Genomic DNA, 20000 nt, shown 5'->3' with positions numbered 1-20000 from the left:
AACTAGCAAAGGATATGAACAAATGATCTATAACTGGGCTAATTACTCACTAACTAGCAAAGGATATGAACAAATGATCTATAACTGGGCTAATTACTCACTAACTAGCAAAGGATATGAACAAATGATCTATAACTGGGCTAATAACTCACTAACTAGCAAAGGATATGAACAAATTATCTATAACTGGGCTAATAACTCACTAACTAGCAAAGGATATGAACAAATTATCTATAACTGGGCTAATAACTCACTAACTAGCAAAGGATATGAACAAATTATCTATAACTGGGCTAATAACTCACTAACTAGCAAAGGATATGAACAAATTATCTATAACTGGGCTAATAACTCACTAACTTGCAAAGGATATGAACAACATGTGCCCACGTGGCTGCATGCAGCTCTCACTTTGATCTCAAAACAAGCACATATACCCACGACCGCTCATGCTGTAAACACAGTCCAGTTCATCTACTCACGACCACTCATGCTGTAAACACAGTCCAGTTCAAATTAAATGGCATAGATTCATATATGGCAATGGTCTACTTGCATAAAGGCCTACTGCATCTCTGATTGGTTACGGTGCACCAGTCTGTGTAGAGAAGGGGCCTGAGTCGTGCCTGTCAATGCAATAGAATCCTACTGCGATGTGCTCTGCCTATCTCTTGCATAGTTAGTTTTGCATACTAAATCTTGTATAGTTCGTTTTGTTTTTGGTACGTTGCATTGAAAGTGGCTAATATTGGGTTGATTTGATCATAATTACCACTGTAAAGGGACAGTGTTAACTAACAGAGAAAACTCTGAGTGAAGCTCAATCTCCTGCTTCTCTGCAGTCCCGGGGGAGCTGTGCACTCAGGCAGCTTAGAGGGAACAACTTGTGTGTATTAAATGTATGTAGATATTAATAACGTTTTCCTCCTAAGAGGGGAGAAGGAGGTTGGAGGAGACAGAAGGAGACAGAAGGAGACAGGAGGAGACAGGAGGAGACGGAGCCAGAAGGAGACGGAGCCAGAATGAGACAGAAGGAGACAGAGACAGAAAGGGATGGAAGGAGACAGAAGGAGACAGAGACAGAAGGAGACAGAGACAGAAGGAGATAGAAGAAGGAGACAGGAGGAGACAGAAGGAGACAGGAGGAGACGGAGCCAGAAGGAGACGGAGCCAGAATGAGACAGAAGGAGACAGAGACAGAAAGGGATGGAAGGAGACAGAAGGAGACAGAGACAGAAGGAGACAGAGACAGAAGGAGACAGAAGGAGAAGGAGACAGAAGGAGATGGAGGGAGACAGAAGGAGACAGAATGAGACGGAAGGAGACAGAAGGAGACAGAGACAGAAGGAGAAGGAGACAGAAGGAGACGGAGGGAGACAGAAGGAGACAGAGACAGAAGGAGACAGAAGGAGAAGGAGACAGAAGGAGACGGAGGGAGACAGAAGGAGACAGAAGGAGATGGAGGGAGACAGAAGGAGATAGAAGGAGACGGAAGGAGACAGCTGGAGACAGGAGGAGACGGAGACAGAAGGAGACATGAGGAGAAGGGAGGAGACAGAAGGAGACAGAAGGAGACAGAGACAGAAGGAGATGGAGACAGAAGGAGACAGAAGGAGACAGATACAGAAGGAGATGGAGACAGTGACAGAAGGAGAAAGAGACAGAAGGAGACGGAGACAGAAGGAGACAGAAGGAGACAGAGACATAATGAGACAGAATGAGACAGAAGGAGACAGAGACAGAAGGAGACAGACGGAGACGGAGACAGAAGGAGACGGAGACAGAGAGAAAGAGACAGAAGGAGACAGATACAGAAGGAGACAGAAGGAGACGGAGACAGAATGAGACAGAAGGAGACAGAGACAGAAGGAGATGGAGACAGAGACAGAAAGAGACAGAAGAAGACGGAGATAGAAGGAGACAGAGACAGAATGAGACAGAAGGAGACAGAGACAGAAGGAGACAGACGGAGACGGAGACAGAAGGAGACGGAGACAGAGACAGAAGGAGACAGAAGGAGATGGAGACAGAGACAGAAGGAGATGGTGACAGAGACAGAAGGAGAAAGAGACAGAAGGAGAAGGAGACAGAAGGAGACGGAGACATCATCATCATCAGCACCTCGAAGTCGGACACGGTCTCAAAGTCGTCCAGGTCTTTCTTAGAGGAGAAGGAGAAGCCCCCGCCAGACTGTAGCGTCCCGCCAGGTGACTTGGCCAGCACCTCGTTACACTCTATAGGCATGCTGAGGCGATAGAAGGTGATGTCTGGGTTACTGTTCTGGGAGCCGAACGACCTCTGGGTGACCTTGAGACACGGGAAAGTCTCCACGGTGCCGTCCATCCTCGTGACCTTTTAGAAAGACCATACGACAAAGGGAACAGGGCATTATGGGGGAGTCATCTGGTTGAATAGCCATACGACACCAGGTCTGTGGGTCTGGGTAAAGTGCTAGATAAATCCTTGGAACTATTATCGTTAATATGAGTTTTATAGGTTATCAACATAGCACCGGTTTGTGTCAAGAACTGCAACGCTGCTGGGTTTTTCACGCTCAACAGTTTCCTGTGTGTATCAAGAACGGTCCACCGCACCAAAGGACATCCAGCCAACTTGACACAACCGTTGGGGAAGCATTGGAGTCAACATGGATCAGCATCCCTGTGGAACGCTTTCAACACCTTGTAGAGTCAACATGGACCAGCATCCCTGTGGAACACTTTCAACACCTTGTAGAGTCCATGACCAGACGAACTGAGACTGTTCTGAGGGCAGAAGGGGGTTGCAGCGACTCAATATCAGGAAGGTGTTCCTAATGTTTGGTATCCTCAGTGTAGGTTACCAACATAGGTTGTTACAAAAAAATTTTTTTGAAATTTTATTTAACTAGGCAAGTCAGTTAAGAACAAATTCTTATTTTCAATGACGGCCTACTGGGGAACAGTGGGGGTTAAACTGCCTTGTTCAGGGGAACAGCGGGGTTAAACTGCCTTGTTCAGGGGAACAGCGGGGTTAAACTGCCTTGTTCAGGGAACAGCGGGGTTAAACTGCCTTGTTCAGGGAACAGCGGGGTTAAACTGCCTTGTTCAGGGAACAGCAGGGTTAAACTGCCTTGTTCAGGGAACAGCGGGGTTAAACTGCCTTGTTCAGGGGAACAGCGGGGTTAAACTGCCTTGTTCAGGGAACAGCGGGGTTAAACTGCCTTGTTCAGGGAACAGTGGGGGTTAAACTGCCTTGTTCAGGGAACAGCGGGGTTAAACTGCCTTGTTCAGGGGAACAGCGGGGTTAAACTGCCTTGTTCAGGGGAACAGCGGGGTTAAACTGCCTTGTTCAGGGGAACAGCGGGGTTAAACTGCCTTGTTCAGGGGAACAGCGGGGTTAAACTGCCTTGTTCAGGGGAACAGCGGGGTTAAACTGCCTTGTTCAGGGGAACAGCAGGGTTTAAACTGCCTTGTTCAGGGTGGTCAACAACACATATAAAGAGGCTTATAAACAGAGGTTCACTTATCAAACTCTACACACAATTACACCAGGGGGAGCAGGGTCAAGGTTCAAGGACAGTCTTGTCAACAGAACGTTTTTTAAGGCAACATAGCTAAACAGGATAGTGACTGGACTCTCACCTCAATGTGTTCATGCTGCGGAGGTACAGGGATGAACTGAGACAGTCTCTTGCTGAGCCACATGGTGAGGTCTCTGTTCATGTTGACGGCGAAGGGCTCGTAGCCTTCCTGCAGACCACAGATGGTGAAGTACTTCAGCGTGCTCACGTCCTTACCAAAGTTCATCCTCCCAACCTGGCAAACACCCAGGCTGCACACCGGGATGAAACCTGCAGAGAGGACAGAGAGGACAGAGAGGACAGAGAGGACAGAGAGGACCTTGTTATGTTAACCATTAGAAGAACGTAAGCCCTGTCCAAGCCACGGCCCTTTGGGCAGGAGCCAGAACGGCCCTTTGGGCAGGAGCCAGAACGGCCCTTTGGGTAGGAGCCAGAACGGCCCTTTGGGTAGGAGCCAAAACGGCCCTTTGGGTAGGAGCCAAAACGGCCCTTTGGGTAGGAGCCAAAACGGCCCTTTGGGTAGGAGCCAGAACGGCCCTTTGGGTAGGAGCCAAAACGGCCCTTTGGGTAGGAGCCAGAACGGCCCTTTGGGCAGGAGCCAGAACGGCCCATAGGACAGGAACCAGAACGGCCCATAGGACAGGAGCCAAAACGGCCCATAGGACAGGAGCCAGAACGGCCCTTTGGGTAGGAGCCAAAACGGCCCATAGGACAGGAGCCAGAACGGCCCTTTGGGTAGGAGCCAAAACGGCCCTTAGGACAGGAGCCAGAACGGCCCTTTGGGTAGGAGCCAGAACGGCCCATAGGACAGGAGCCAAAACGGCCCATAGGACAGGAGCCAGAACGGCCCTTTGGGTAGGAGCCAAAACGGCCCATAGGACAGGAGCCAAAACGGCCCATAGGACAGGAGCCAGAACGGCCCATAGGACAGGAGCCAGAACGGCCCTTTGGGTAGGAGCCAAAACGGCCCTTTGGGTAGGAGCCAAAACGGCCCATAGGACAGGAGCCAGAACGGCCCATAGGACAGGAGCCAGAACGGCCCATAGGACAGGAGCCAGAACGGCCCTTTGGGCAGGAGCCAGAACGGCCCATAGGACAGGAACCAGAACGGCCCATAGGACAGGAGCCAAAACGGCCCATAGGACAGGAGCCAGAACGGCCCTTTGGGTAGGAGCCAAAACGGCCCATAGGACAGGAGCCAGAACGGCCCTTTGGGTAGGAGCCAAAACGGCCCTTTGGGTAGGAGCCAGAACGGCCCTTAGGACAGGAGCCAGAACGGCCCTTTGGGTAGGAGCCAGAACGGCCCATAGGACAGGAGCCAAAACAGCCCATAGGACAGGAGCCAGAACGGCCCTTTGGGTAGGAGCCAAAACGGCCCATAGGACAGGAGCCAAAACGGCCCATAGGACAGGAGCCAGAACGGCCCATAGGACAGGAGCCAGAACGGCCCATAGGACAGGAGCCAGAACGGCCCATAGGACAGGAGCCAAAACGGCCCTTTGGGTAGGAGCCAAAACGGCCCATAGGACAGGAGCCAGAACGGCCCTTTGGGCAGGAGCCAGAACGGCCCATTGGGCAGGAGACAGAATGGCCCATAGGGCAGGAGCCAGAACGGCCCATAGGACGGGAGCCAGAACGGCCCATAGGACAGGAGCCAGAACGGCCCTTTGGGCAGGAGCCAGAACGGCCCATAGGACAGGAACCAGAACGGCCCATAGGACTGGAGCCAGGATGGCCCATAGGACAGGAGCCAGAACGGCCCATAGGACAGGAGCCAGAACAGCCCATAGGACAGGAGCCAGAACGGCCCATAGGACAGGAGCCAAAACGGCCCATAGGACAGGAGCCAGAACGGCCTTTTGGGTAGGAGCCAAAACGGCCCATACGACAGGAGCCAAAACGGCCCATAGGACAGGAGCCAGAACGGCCCATAGGACAGGAGCCAGAACGGCCCTTTGGGTAGGAGCCAAAACGGCCCATAGGACAGGAGCCAGAACGGCCCTTTGGGTAGGAGCCAAAACGGCCCATAGGACAGGAGCCAGAACGGCCCTTTGGGCAGGAGCCAGAACGGCCCATAGGACAGGAGCCAGAACGACCCATAGGACAGGAGCCAGAACGGCCCATAGGACAGGAGCCAGAACGGCCCATAGGACAGGAGCCAGAACGGCCCTTTGGGCAGGAGCCAGAACGGCCCATAGGACAGGAGCCAGAACGGCCCATAGGACAGGAGCCAGAACGGCCCTTTGGGCAGGAGCCAGAACGGCCCATAGGACAGGAACCAGAACGGCCCATAGGACAGGAGCCAGAACGGCCCATAGGACAGGAGCCAGAACAGTCCATAGGACAGGAGCCAGAACGGCCCTTTGGGCAGGAGCAGTAGGACAGACTCTAACACATAGGGTGGTGTAGACAGTAGGACAGACATGGTACCATAGGGTGGTGTAGACAGTAGGACAGACTAACACATAGGGTGGTGTAGACAGTAGGACAGACATGGTACCATAGGGTGGTGTAGACAGTAGGACAGACTAACACATAGGGTGGTGTAGACAGTAGGACAGACATGGTACCATAGGGTGGTGTAGACAGTAGGACAGACATGTACCATAGGGTGGTGTAGACAGTAGGACAGACATGGTACCATAGGGTGGTGTAGACAGTAGGACAGACTAACACATAGGGTGGTGTAGATAGTAGGACAGACATGGTACCATAGGGTGGTGTAGACAGTAGGACAGACATGGTACCATAGGGTGGTGTAGACAGTAGGACAGACTAACACATAGGGTGGTGTAGACAGTAGGACAGACATGGTACCATAGGAGCCAGAACGGCCCATAGGATGGTGTAGACAGTAGGACAGACATGGTACCATAGGGTGGTGTAGACAGTAGGACAGACTAACACATAGGGTGGTGTAGACAGTAGGACAGACTAACACATAGGGTGGTGTAGACAGTAGGACAGACTAACACATAGGGTGGTGTAGATAGTAGGACAGACTAACACATAGGGTGGTGTAGACAGTAGGACAGACTAACACATAGGGTGGTGTAGATAGTAGGACAGACTAACACATAGGGTGGTGTAGACAGTAGGACAGACTAACACATAGGGTGGTGTAGACAGTAGGACAGACTAACACATAGGGTGGTGTAGACAGTAGGACAGACTAACACATAGGGTGGTGTAGACAGTAGGACATACATGGTACCATAGGGTGGTGTAGACAGTAGGACAGACTAACACATAGGGTGGTGTAGACAGTAGGACAGACTAACACATAGGGTGGTGTAGACAGTAGGACAGACATAGGGTGGTGTAGATAGTAGGACAGACTAACACATAGGGTGGTGTAGACAGTAGGACAGACATAGGGTGGTGTAGACAGTAGGACAGACATAGGGTGGTGTAGACAGTAGGACAGACATAGGGTGGTGTAGACAGTAGGGCAGACATAGGGTGGTGTAGACAGTAGGACAGACATAGGGTGGTGTAGACAGTAGGACAGACATAGGGTGGTGTAGACAGTAGGACAGACATAGGGTGGTGTAGACAGTAGGACAGACACACAGGGTGGTGTAGACAGCAGGACAGACATAGGGTGGTGTAGACAGTAGGACAGACATAGGGTGGTGTAGACAGTAGGACAGACTAACACATAGGGTGGTGTAGACAGTAGGACAGACATGGTACCATAGGGTGGTGTAGACAGTAGGACAGACTAACACATAGGGTGGTGTAGATAGTAGGACAGACATGGTACCATAGGGTGGTGTAGACAGTAGGACAGACATGGTACCATAGGGTGGTGTAGACAGTAGGACAGACTAACACATAGGGTGGTGTAGACAGTAGGACAGACATGTACCATAGGGTGGTGTAGACAGTAGGACAGACATGGTACCATAGGGTGGTGTAGACAGTAGGACAGACTAACACATAGGGTGGTGTAGATAGTAGGACAGACATGGTACCATAGGGTGGTGTAGACAGTAGGAGAGACATGGTACCATAGGGTGGTGTAGACAGTAGGACAGACTAACACATAGGGTGGTGTAGACAGTAGGACAGACATGGTACCATAGGAGCCAGAACGGCCCATAGGATGGTGTAGACAGTAGGACAGACATGGTACCATAGGGTGGTGTAGACAGTAGGACAGACTAACACATAGGGTGGTGTAGATAGTAGGACAGACATGGTACCATAGGGTGGTGTAGACAGTAGGAGAGACATGGTACCATAGGGTGGTGTAGACAGTAGGACAGACTAACACATAGGGTGGTGTAGACAGTAGGACAGACATGGTACCATAGGAGCCAGAACGGCCCATAGGATGGTGTAGGTGTAGATAGTAGGACAGACATGGTACCATAGGGTGGTGTACAGTAGGACAGACATGGTACCATAGGGTGGTGTAGACAGTAGGACAGACTAACACATAGGGTGGTGTAGACAGTAGGACAGACTAACACATAGGGTGGTGTAGACAGTAGGACAGACTAACACATAGGGTGGTGTAGACAGTAGGACAGACTAACACATAGGGTGGTGTAGATAGTAGGACAGACATGGTACCATAGGGTGGTGTAGACAGTAGGACAGACATGGTACCATAGGGTGGTGTAGACAGTAGGACAGACTAACACATAGGGTGGTGTAGACAGTAGGACAGACTAACACATAGGGTGGTGTAGACAGTAGGACAGACTAACACATAGGGTGGTGTAGACAGTAGGACAGACTAACACATAGGGTGGTGTAGATAGTAGGACAGACTAACACATAGGGTGGTGTAGACAGTAGGACAGACTAACACATAGGGTGGTGTAGACAGTAGGACAGACTAACACATAGGGTGGTGTAGACAGTAGGACAGACTAACACATAGGGTGGTGTAGACAGTAGGACAGACATAGGGTGGTGTAGATAGTAGGACAGACTAACACATAGGGTGGTGTAGACAGTAGGACAGACATAGGGTGGTGTAGACAGTAGGACAGACATAGGGTGGTGTAGACAGTAGGACAGACATAGGGTGGTGTAGACAGTAGGGCAGACATAGGGTGGTGTGACAGTAGGACAGACATAGGGTGGTGTAGACAGTAGGACAGACATAGGGTGGTGTAGACAGTAGGACAGACATAGGGTGGTGTAGACAGTAGGACAGACACATAGGGTGGTGTAGACAGTAGGACAGACATAGGGTGGTGTAGACAGTAGGACAGACATAGGGTGGTGTAGACAGCAGGACAGACATAGGGTGGTGTAGACAGTAGGACAGACATAGGGTGGTGTAGACAGTAGGACAGACATAGGGTGGTGTAGACAGTAGGACAGACATAGGGTGGTGTAGACAGTAGGACAGACTAACACATAGGGTGGTGTAGACAGTAGGACAGACATGGTACCATAGGGTGGTGTAGACAGTAGGACAGACTAACACATAGGGTGGTGTAGATAGTAGGACATACATGGTACCATAGGGTGGTGTAGACAGTAGGACAGACTAACACATAGGGTGGTGTAGACAGTAGGACAGACATGGTACCATAGGGTGGTGTAGACAGTAGGACAGACTAACACATAGGGTGGTGTAGACAGTAGGACAGACTAACACATAGGGTGGTGTAGACAGTAGGACAGACATGTACCATAGGGTGGTGTAGACAGTAGGACAGACATGTACCATAGGGTGGTGTAGACAGTAGGACAGACTAACACATAGGGTGGAGTAGACAGTAGGACAGACTAACACATAGGGTGGTGTAGACAGTAGGAGAGACTAACACATAGGGTGGTGTAGACAGTAGGACAGACATGGTACCATAGGGTGGTGTAGACAGTAGGACAGACTAACACATAGGGTGGTGTAGACAGTAGGACAGACATGATACCATAGGGTGGTGTAGACAGTAGGACAGACATGGTACCATAGGGTGGTGTAGACAGTAGGACAGACTAACACATAGGGTGGTGTAGACAGTAGGACAGACTAACACATAGGGTGGTGTAGACAGTAGGACAGACATGGTACCATAGGGTGGTGTAGACAGTAGGACAGACTAACACATAGGGTGGTGTAGACAGTAGGACAGACTAACACATAGGGTGGTGTAGACAGTAGGACAGACTAACACATAGGGTGGTGTAGACAGTAGGACAGACTAACACATAGGGTGGTGTAGATAGTAGGACAGACTAACACATAGGGTGGTGTAGACAGTAGGACAGACTAACACATAGGGTGGTGTAGATAGTAGGACAGACTAACACATAGGGTGGTGTAGACAGTAGGACAGACTAACACATAGGGTGGTGTAGACAGTAGGACAGACTAACACATAGGGTGGTGTAGACAGTAGGACAGACTAACACATAGGGTGGTGTAGACAGTAGGACAGACATAGGGTGGTGTAGACAGTAGGACAGACTAACACATAGGGTGGTGTAGACAGTAGGACAGACATAGGGTGGTGTAGACAGTAGGACAGACTAACACATAGGGTGGTGTAGACAGTAGGACAGACATGGTACCATAGGGTGGTGTAGACAGTAGGACAGACTAACACATAGGGTGGTGTAGACAGTAGGACAGACATGGTACCATAGGGTGGTGTAGACAGTAGGACAGACTAACACATAGGGTGGTGTAGACAGTAGGACAGTCATGGTACCATAGGGTGGTGTAGACAGTAGGACAGACATGGTACCATAGGGTGGTGTAGACAGTAGGACAGACTAACACATAGGGTGGTGTAGACAGTAGGACAGACTAACACATAGGGTGGTGTAGACAGTAGGACAGACATGGTACCATAGGGTGGTGTAGACAGTAGGACAGACATGGTACCATAGGGTGGTGTAGACAGTAGGACAGACTAACACATAGGGTGGTGTAGACAGTAGGATAGACATGGTACCATAGGGTGGTGTAGACAGTAGGACAGACTAACACATAGGGTGGTGTAGACAGTAGGACAGACATGGTACCATAGGGTGGTGTAGACAGTAGGACAGACTAACACATAGGGTGGTGTAGACAGTAGGACAGACTAATACATAGGGTGGTGTAGACAGTAGGACAGACATGGTACCATAGGATGGTGTAGACAGTAGGACAGACTAACACATAGGGTGGTGTAGACAGTAGGACAGACATGGTACCATAGGGTGGTGTAGACAGTAGGACAGACTAACACATAGGGTGGTGTAGACAGTAGGACAGACTAACACATAGGGTGGTGTAGACAGTAGGACAGACTAACACATAGGGTGGTGTAGACAGTAGGACAGACATAGGGTGGTGTAGACAGTAGGACAGACATAGGGTGGTGTAGACAGTAGGACAGACATAGGGGTGGTGTAGACAGTAGGACAGACACACAGGGTGGTGTAGACAGTAGGACAGACACACAGGGTGGTGTAGACAGCAGGACAGACATAGGGTGGTGTAGACAGTAGGACAGACACACAGGGTGGTGTAGACAGCAGGACAGACATAGGGTGGTGTAGACAGTAGGACAGACATAGGGTGGTGTAGACAGTAGGACAGACATAGGGTGGTGTAGACAGTAGGACAGACATAGGGTGGTGTAGACAGTAGGACAGACTAACACATAGGGTGGTGTAGACAGTAGGACAGACATAGGGTGGTGAAGACAGTAGGACAGACTAACACATAGGGTGACAGTGGACAGACTAGACAGTAGGACAGACTAACACATAGGGTGGTGTAGACAGTAGGACAGACTAACACATAGGGTGGTGTAGACAGTAGGACAGACATAGGGTGGTGTAGACAGTAGGACAGACATAGGGTGGTGTAGACAGTAGGACAGACACATAGGGTGGTGTAGATAGTAGGACAGACAGGGTGGTGTAGACAGTAGGACAGACATAGGGTGGTGTAGACAGTAGGACAGACATAGGGTGGTGTAGACAGTAGGACAGACACATAGGGTGGTGTAGACAGTAGGACAGACATAGGGGTGGACAGTGGAGACAGACATAGGACAGACAGTAGGACAGACACATAGGGTGGTGTAGACAGTAGGACAGACATAGGGTGGTGGTGGACAGACAGGGTAGGACAGACATAGGGTGGTGTAGACAGTAGGACAGACATAGGGTGGTGTAGACAGTAGGACAGACATAGGGTGGTGTAGACAGTAGGACAGACATAGGGTGGTGTAGACAGTAGGACAGACATAGGGTGGTGGACAGACAGTAGGACAGACTAACACATAGGGTGGTGTAGACAGTAGGACAGACATAGGGTGGTGTAGACAGTAGGACAGACATAGGGTGGTGTAGACAGTAGGACAGACATAGGGTGGTGTAGACAGTAGGACAGACACATAGGGTGGTGTATGATAGTCATTTTGAGTAGACAGTACACACACTGACCTTCCCAAACCTCAAAGTCCTTGAAGGCCAGTTCCGACCCTGAGTGGTCCAGGAGCACCTCTCCGTTATGGGTGAACATCATCGTGTGTTCGTTCAGATCGACCATACAGCCCACCACGTCACCTGGACCCCAGGACCTGCCGAAGTGCTCGTTACCCTGGTGCCACAGCTGGGCCTGGGACACACACAGGGATACACAGTATTCAGACCCCTTCCCTTTCCCCCCACATTTTGTTACATTACAGCCTTATTCTAAAATGTATTAAATTAAATAAAAATCCTCATCAATCTACACACAATACACCATTATGACAAAGTGAAAACAGGTTGAAAAACAGAAATACCTAATTAATATAAGTATTTTAGACCCTGTGAGACTCTAAATTGAGCTCAGGTGCATCCTGTTTCCATTGATCATCATTGAGATGTTTCTACAACATGGAGTCCACCTGTGGTATGATTTGGAAAGGCAGACACACCTGTCTATATAAAGGTCCCACAGTTGCCAGCGAATGTCAGCGTAAAAAAAAAAAATTGAGCCATGAGGTCGAAGGAATTGTCCTTAGAGCTCCGAAGCAAGATTGTGTCGAGGTACAGATCTGAGGAAAGGTACCAAAAAATGTCTGCAGCATTGAAGGTCCCGAAGAACACAGTGGCCTCCATCATTCTTAAATGGAAGAAGTTTGGAACCAACAAGACTCTCCCTTGTTGCCCGGCTAAACTGACCAATTGGGGGAAAAGGGCCTTGTTCAGGGAGGTGACCAAGAACCCAATGTTCACTCTAACAGAGCTCCAGAGTTCCTCTGTGGGAGATGGGATAACTCTCTATCTCTGCACCCCTCCTCCCTCCCTCTACCTCCTCCCTCTTTCTCTCTCTCACTCCCCCTCTTTGCCCCCCCCCACTCCCTCTCCATCCCCCCTCTATAATTACATGGAGAGTCCTTGAATCCTCAATCAGCCAACACATTCAGTCTATTTCCAGTCCCACAATGTACTGGCTCCCCCTCCACTCCGTCCCACACACACACTTCTACGTGACCTCTCATCGTCCTCTCACAGAGCAGAAATAGCTCTCCCCTCTCCCACCTGATTCTGCGTGTGATCCCAAACAGCATCCTGTTCCCTTTTTAGTGCACTACGTTTTGCCCAGGATCCATAGGGCTCTGATCAAAAGTAGTGCACTACATAGGGAATAGGGTGCCATTTGGTTTAGTACACAGAGCTGTGATGTGAGTCACTCTGCTGGTCTCTGCCCACTGAGAGAGAGAGTAGGGCAGTCCAATGAATGGGCTTCTACACAGTCACTACGGGAGATCTTTCTAGAGCCCAGTTTAATTGTGTAAAAGAGCTTCTTTTTTATCTCTAAATGATTAAACTAGAGAGAAATACAGTGAGTGTACAAAACATTAGGAACACCTTCCTATTTGAGTTGCACCCACCTCCATTTGGCCTCAGAACAGACTCGATTCGTCGGGTCATGGACTCTACAAGGTGTCTTAAAGAGTGACACAGGGATGCTGGACCATGTTGACTCCAATGCTTCCCCAACAGTTGTGTCAAGTTGGCTGGATGTCCTTTGGGTGGTGGACCATTCTTGATACACACAGGAAATTGTTGAGTGTGGAAAAACCCAGCAGCGTTGCAGTTCTTGACTCAAACCGGTGCCCCTGGCACCTACTACCACACCCTGTTCAAAGGCACTTGAATATTTTGCCCATTCACCCTCTGAATGGCACACATACACAATCCATGTCTCAAGGCTTAAAAATCCTTATTTAACCTGTCTCCTCCCCTTCATCTACACTGATTGAAGTGGGATCATAGCTTTCACCTGGATTCACCTGGTCTGTCTGTGTCATGAAAAGAGTTCCTAATGTTTCGTCCACTCAGTGTTACTACAGACAAGCTGATGTTCTGACACCGTCCACTCAGTGTTACTACATGTGACAAGCTGATGTTCTGACCCCGTTCACTCAGTGTTACTACAGACAAGCTGATGTTCTGACCCCGTTCACTCAGTGTTACTACAGACAAGCTGATGTTCTGACCCCGTTCACTCAGTGTTACTACAGACAAGCTGATGTTCTGACCCCGTTCACTCAGTGTTACTACAGACAAGCTGATGTTCTGACCCCGTCCACTCAGTGTTACTACATGTGACAAGCTGATGTTCTGACCCCGTCCACTCAGTGTTACTACATGTGACAAGCTGATGTTCTGACCACGTCCACTCAGTGTTACTACAGACAAGCTGATGTTCTGACCACGTCCACTCAGTGTTACTACAGACAAGCTGATGTTCTGACCCCGTCCACTCAGTGTTACTACAGACAAGCTGATGTTCTGACACCGTCCACTCAGTGTTACTACATGTGACAAGCTGATGTTCTGACCCCGTCCACTCAGTGTTACTACATGTGACAAGCTGATGTTCTGACCCCGTCCACTCAGTGTTACTACATGAGACAAGCTGATGTTCTGACCACGTCCACTCAGTGTTACTACAGACAAGCTGATGTTCTGACACCGTCCACTCAGTGTTACTACATGTGACAAGCTGATGTTCTGACCCCGTCCACTCAGTGTTACTACATGTGACAAGCTGATGTTCTGACCCCGTCCACTCAGTGTTACTACATGAGACAAGCTGATGTTCTGACCACGTCCACTCAGTGTTACTACACACAAGCTGATGTTCTGATCACATCCACCAGGGGGAAGCACCCCTCTTTATAACCTCAGATTGGTGATGGTGTCATCAAACATTATAGTACTGTTGATTTAGGGGGAGAGAGAAAGAGAGAGAGAAGAAGAGAGAATAGAGAGAGAGAGGGAGGGGGAGAGAGAGGGGAGAGAGAGGGGGAGAGAGAGGGGAGAGAGAGAGGGAGAGAGAGAGAGAGGGGGTGGAGAGAGAGAGAGAAGAGAGGGGAGAGAGAGAAGGGGAGAGGGAGGGGGAGAGAGAGAGAGAGAGAGGGAAGGGGGAGAGAGAGAGAGAGAGAGAGAAGAGAGGGGAGAGAGAGAGGGAGGGGGAGAGAGAGTGGAGAGAGAGAGACAGAGATGGGAGAGAGAGAGAGGAGAGAGAGAGGAGAGAGAGAGACAGAGAGGAGAGAGAGAGAGGAGAGAGAGAGAGATATGAGAGAGAGAGAGAGAGAGAGAGAGAGAGGTGCGAGAGAGAGAGGGAGAGAGAGAGAGAGAGAGAGAGAGAGAGAGAGAGAGAAGAGAGGGAGAGAGTAGAAGAGAGGGAGAGAGAAGATGGGAGAGAGAGAGAGAGATAGGAGAGAGAGAGAGAGAAGAGAGGGAGAGAGAAGATGGGAGAGAGAAGATGGGAGAGAGAAGATGGGAAAGAGAGAGAGGAGAGAGAGAGAAGAGAGGGAGAGAGAAGATGGGAGAGAGAGAGAGAGAGAGAGAGAGAGAGGGAGAGAGAAGAGAGGGAGAGAGAAGATGGGAGAGAGAGAGATAGGAGAGAGAGAGAGAAGAGAGGGAGAGAGAAGATGGGAGAGAAAAGATGGGAAAGAGAGAGATAGGAGAGAGAGAGAGAGAAGAGAGGGAGAAAGAAGATGGGAGAGAGAGAGAGAGAGAGAGAGAAGATAGGAGAGAGAGAGAAGAGAGGGAGAAAGAAGAAAGAGAGGGAGAGAGAGAAGAGAGGGAGAGAGAGAGAGAGTTCCCGTGTGGTATGTACATTTAAACAGTGCATTCAAACCCTTTGCCCCCCATTCATGATTTGACTGTCTAGTGACATGAGTGATTAACACTTCTCAGGTTGGCGACTTCAATCACAATGCAACACTTCACGATGTAGCTAGCTGTCTTCTTCAAGCTCTCCTGTACAGCCAGTTTCCTAATCAATACGATGAAGCTAGCTGTCTTCTTCAAGCTCTCCTGTACAGCCAGTTTCCTAATCAATACGATGAAGCTAGCTGTCTTCTACAAGCTCTCCTGTACAGCCAGTTTCCTAATCAATACGATGACGCTAGCTGTCTTCTACAAGCTCTCCTGTACAGCCAGTTTCCTAATCAATACGATGAAGCTAGCTGTCTTCTTCAAGCTCTCCTGTACAGCCAGTTTCCTAATCAATACGATGAAGCTAGCTGTCTTCTACAAGCTCTCCTGTACAGCCAGTTTCCTAATCAATACGATGAAGCTAGCTGTCTTCTACAAGCTCTCCTGTACAGCCAGTTTCCTAATCAATACGATGACGCTAGCTGTCTTCTACAAGCTCTCCTGTACAGCCAGTTTCCTAATCAATACGATGAAGCTAGCTGTCTTCTACAAGCTCTCCTGTACAGCCAGTTTCCTAATCAATACGATGAAGCTAGCTGTCTTCTACAAGCTCTCCTGTACAGCCAGTTTCCTAATCAATACGATGAAGCTAGCTGTCTTCTACAAGCTCTCCTGTACAGCCAGTTTCCTAATCAATACGATGACGCTAGCTGTCTTCTACAAGCTCTCCTGTACAGCCAGTTTCCTAATCAATACGATGACGCTAGCTGTCTTCTACAAGCTCTCCTGTACAGCCAGTTTCCTAATCAATACGATGAAGGTAGCTGTCTTCTACAAGCTCTCCTGTACAGCCAGTTTCCTAATCAATACGATGAAGCTAGCTGTCTTCTACAAGCTCTATTTCCAGTTTCCATGTGGGTTTTTAGATGTTAAGTTTCAACAGCAAGTACAGCCAGTTTCCTAATCAATATGAGTGATCTATTACCACATGTCAAAACAACAGGGGTTTTTGGTGCTTGTGCAGTTTATAAGGTGTTTATAAGGTGCTTATAAGGTGTTTATAAGGTGCTTATAAGGGTGCAGACGTCAGTTCAGTTAGTCAGTCTAGTTTTAATACACATGTGGATGAGTTGTCAACGAACGTGAATTCAACAAAATAATTCACCATGTCATTGAGATGTTTGTTGTTGAATAATGTGAATAATTCAACCAGTTTGTGCCCAGTGGGTTTAAAAAAAAAGTCATATGATCACTGCTGTTATCGTTGTTATTGTTGTTATTGTTGTTATTGTTGTTGTTGTTGTTATCGTTGTTATTGTTGTTATTGTTGTTATTGTTGTTATTGTTGTTATTGTTGTTATCGTTGTTATTGTTGTTATTGTTGTTATCGTTGTTATTGTTGTTATCGTTGTTATTGTTGTTGTACATACTGTGCATTCAGAAAGTATTCTTACTCCTTCATCCACATGTTGTTGTGTTACAGACTAAATTCAAAATGATTTTAAAAAATAATTCTCACTAATGTAATCACAATTGATATGGAGAAAATCCAAAGAAAAACCTTTCCGGCTCCCAGATTGCAATTCCTATGGCTTCCACTAGATGTCAACAGTCTTTGTTCAAGGTTTCAGGCTTGTTTCTTCTCAAACGAGGAAGAATTTTGAGTTTTGGTACAGGGAGTCTGAGTTGGAAATCAGTCTGTGCGCACGCGACAAAAAGGATGTGCACTTGCTAATTTAGCTTTTCTATTGAACATAATTATTTCCGTATGAAATATAATAGTTTAATATAATAGTTTAATATTATAGTTTAATATAATAGTTTAATATAATAGTTTAATATTATAGTTTAATATAATAGTTTAATATTATAGTTTAATATTATAGTTTAATATTATAGTTTAATATTATAGTTTAATATTATAGTTTAATATTATAGTTTAATATTATAGTTTAATATTATAGTTTAATTACATTTCAGGGAACCTGAGGATTAAGTAGAAATGTATTGTGACTTGTTTTAACAAAGTTCAGCAGTAACTTTTTGGATTCCTTTCTCTGCATGTTGAACGAGTGGATTACTCAAATCGAGGGCTCCAACTAAACTGACTTTTTTGGGATATAAAGAAGGATTTTATCTAACAAAACGACCATGCATGTTGTAGCTGGGACCCTTTGGATTGCAAATCAGAGGAAGATTTTCAAAAAGTAAGTGAATATTTAATAGCCATTTGTGATTTTACGAAGCCTGTGCCGGTTTTGATGTGAGGCTCCGTCCTCAAACAATCGCATGGCATGCTTTCGCTGTAAAGCCTATTGTAAATCAGACAGTGCAGTTAGATTAACAAGAATTTAAGCTTTTAACCAATATATACCTAGATGTTTCATATCCTTAATGTTTATGATTATTTATTTGAATTGCAGCCCTCCAATTTCGCGGGTGTCCTGCTGACTAAGTATTCACATCAATACTTTGTAGAAGCACCTTTGGCAGCAATTACAGCTGTGAGTCTTTCTGGGTGAGTCTCTAAGAGCGATTACAGCTGTGAGTATTTCTGGGTAAGTCTCTAAGAGCGATTACAGCTCTGAGTCTTTCTGGGTAAGTCTCTAAGAGCGATTACAGCTGTGAGGGTTTCTGTGTAAGTCTCTAAGAGCGATTACAGCTGTGAGGGTTTCTGTGTAATTCTCTAAGAGCGATTACAGCTGTGAGGGTTTCTGTGTAATTCTCTAAGAGCGATTACAGCTGTGAGGGTTTCTGTGTAATTCTCTAAGAGCGATTACAGCTGTGAGGGTTTCTGTGTAATTCTCTAAGAGCGATTACAGCTGTGAGGGTTTCTGTGTAATTCTCTAAGAGCGATTACAGCTGTGAGGGTTTCTGGGTAATTCTCTAAGAGCGATTACAGCTGTGAGTCTTTCTGGGTAAGTCTCTAAGAGCGATTACAGCTGTGAGGGTTTCTGTGTAAGTCTCTAAGAGCGATTACAGCTGTGAGGGTTTCTGTGTAATTCTCTAAGAGCGATTACAGCTGTGAGGGTTTCTGTGTAATTCTCTAAGAGCGATTACAGCTGTGAGGGTTTCTGTGTAATTCTCTAAGAGTGATTACAGCTGTGAGGGTTTCTGGGTAAGTCTCTAAGAGCGATTACAGCTGTGAGGGTTTCTGGGTAAGTCTCTAAGAGTGATTACAGCTGTGAGTCTTTCTGGGTAAGTCTCTAAGAGCGATTACAGCTGTGAGTCTTTCTGGGTAATTCTCTAAGAGTGATTACAGCTGTGAGTCTTTCTGGGTAAGTCTCTAAGAGCGATTACAGCTGTGAGTCTTTCTGGGTAAGTCTCTAAGAGTGATTACAGCTGTGAGTCTTTCTGGGTAATTCTCTAAGAGCGATTACAGCTGTGAGGGTTTCTGGGTAATTCTCTAAAAGCAATTACAGCTGTGAGGGTTTCTGGGTAAGTCTCTAAGAGCGATTACAGCTGTGAGGGTTTCTGGGTAAGTCTCTAAGAGCGATTACAGCTCTGAGTCTTTCTGGGTAAGTCTCTAAGAGCGATTACAGCTGTGAGGGTTTCTGGGTAAGTCTCTAAGAGCGATTACAGCTGTGAGGGTTTCTGGGTAAGTCTCTAAGAGCGATTACAGCTGTGAGGGTTTCTGGGTAAGTCTCTAAGAGTGATTACAGCTGTGAGTCTTTCTGGGTAAGTCTCTAAGAGCGATTACAGCTGTGAGTCTTTCTGGGTAATTCTCTAAGAGTGATTACAGCTGTGAGTCTTTCTGGGTAAGTCTCTAAGAGCGATTACAGCTGTGAGTCTTTCTGGGTAAGTCTCTAAGAGTGATTACAGCTGTGAGTCTTTCTGGGTAATTCTCTAAGAGCGATTACAGCTGTGAGGGTTTCTGGGTAAGTCTCTAAGAGTGATTACAGCTGTGAGTCTTTCTGGGTAAGTCTCTAAGAGCGATTACAGCTGTGAGTCTTTCTGGGTAATTCTCTAAGAGTGATTACAGCTGTGAGTCTTTCTGGGTAAGTCTCTAAGAGCGATTACAGCTGTGAGTCTTTCTGGGTAAGTCTCTAAGAGTGATTACAGCTGTGAGTCTTTCTGGGTAATTCTCTAAGAGCGATTACAGCTGTGAGGGTTTCTGGGTAAGTCTCTAAGAGTGATTACAGCTGTGAGTCTTTCTGGGTAAGTCTCTAAGAGCGATTACAGCTGTGAGTCTTTCTGGGTAATTCTCTAAGAGTGATTACAGCTGTGAGTCTTTCTGGGTAAGTCTCTAAGAGCGATTACAGCTGTGAGTCTTTCTGGGTAAGTCTCTAAGAGTGATTACAGCTGT

At 47.7% G+C, this 20000-nt stretch overlaps 1 protein-coding gene across 1 annotated transcript in view; it reads right to left on the bottom strand.

Moving 5' to 3' along the window:
* The window catches only part of LOC121843298 (ryanodine receptor 2-like), a 12694-nt gene extending 544 nt beyond the window's left edge, over positions 1-12150 (bottom strand). The window contains exons 1-3 of the mRNA XM_042312889.1: positions 11975-12150; positions 3624-3832; positions 2122-2352 (exon numbers count right to left, since the gene is read on the bottom strand). Of these exons, the coding sequence (XP_042168823.1) occupies positions 2122-2352; positions 3624-3832; positions 11975-12080 (546 nt within the window). The 5' untranslated portion in view covers positions 12081-12150. The remainder of the gene's footprint in view (positions 1-2121; positions 2353-3623; positions 3833-11974) is intronic.
* Between the last annotated feature and the right edge of the window lie 7850 nt (positions 12151-20000).

This window comes from Oncorhynchus tshawytscha, unplaced genomic scaffold (genome assembly GCF_018296145.1).
Source record: "Oncorhynchus tshawytscha isolate Ot180627B unplaced genomic scaffold, Otsh_v2.0 Un_contig_7735_pilon_pilon, whole genome shotgun sequence".
In the NCBI taxonomy this organism is placed as follows: Eukaryota; Metazoa; Chordata; class Actinopteri; order Salmoniformes; family Salmonidae; genus Oncorhynchus; species Oncorhynchus tshawytscha.
This window is presented reverse-complemented; position numbering and strand designations above follow the sequence as displayed.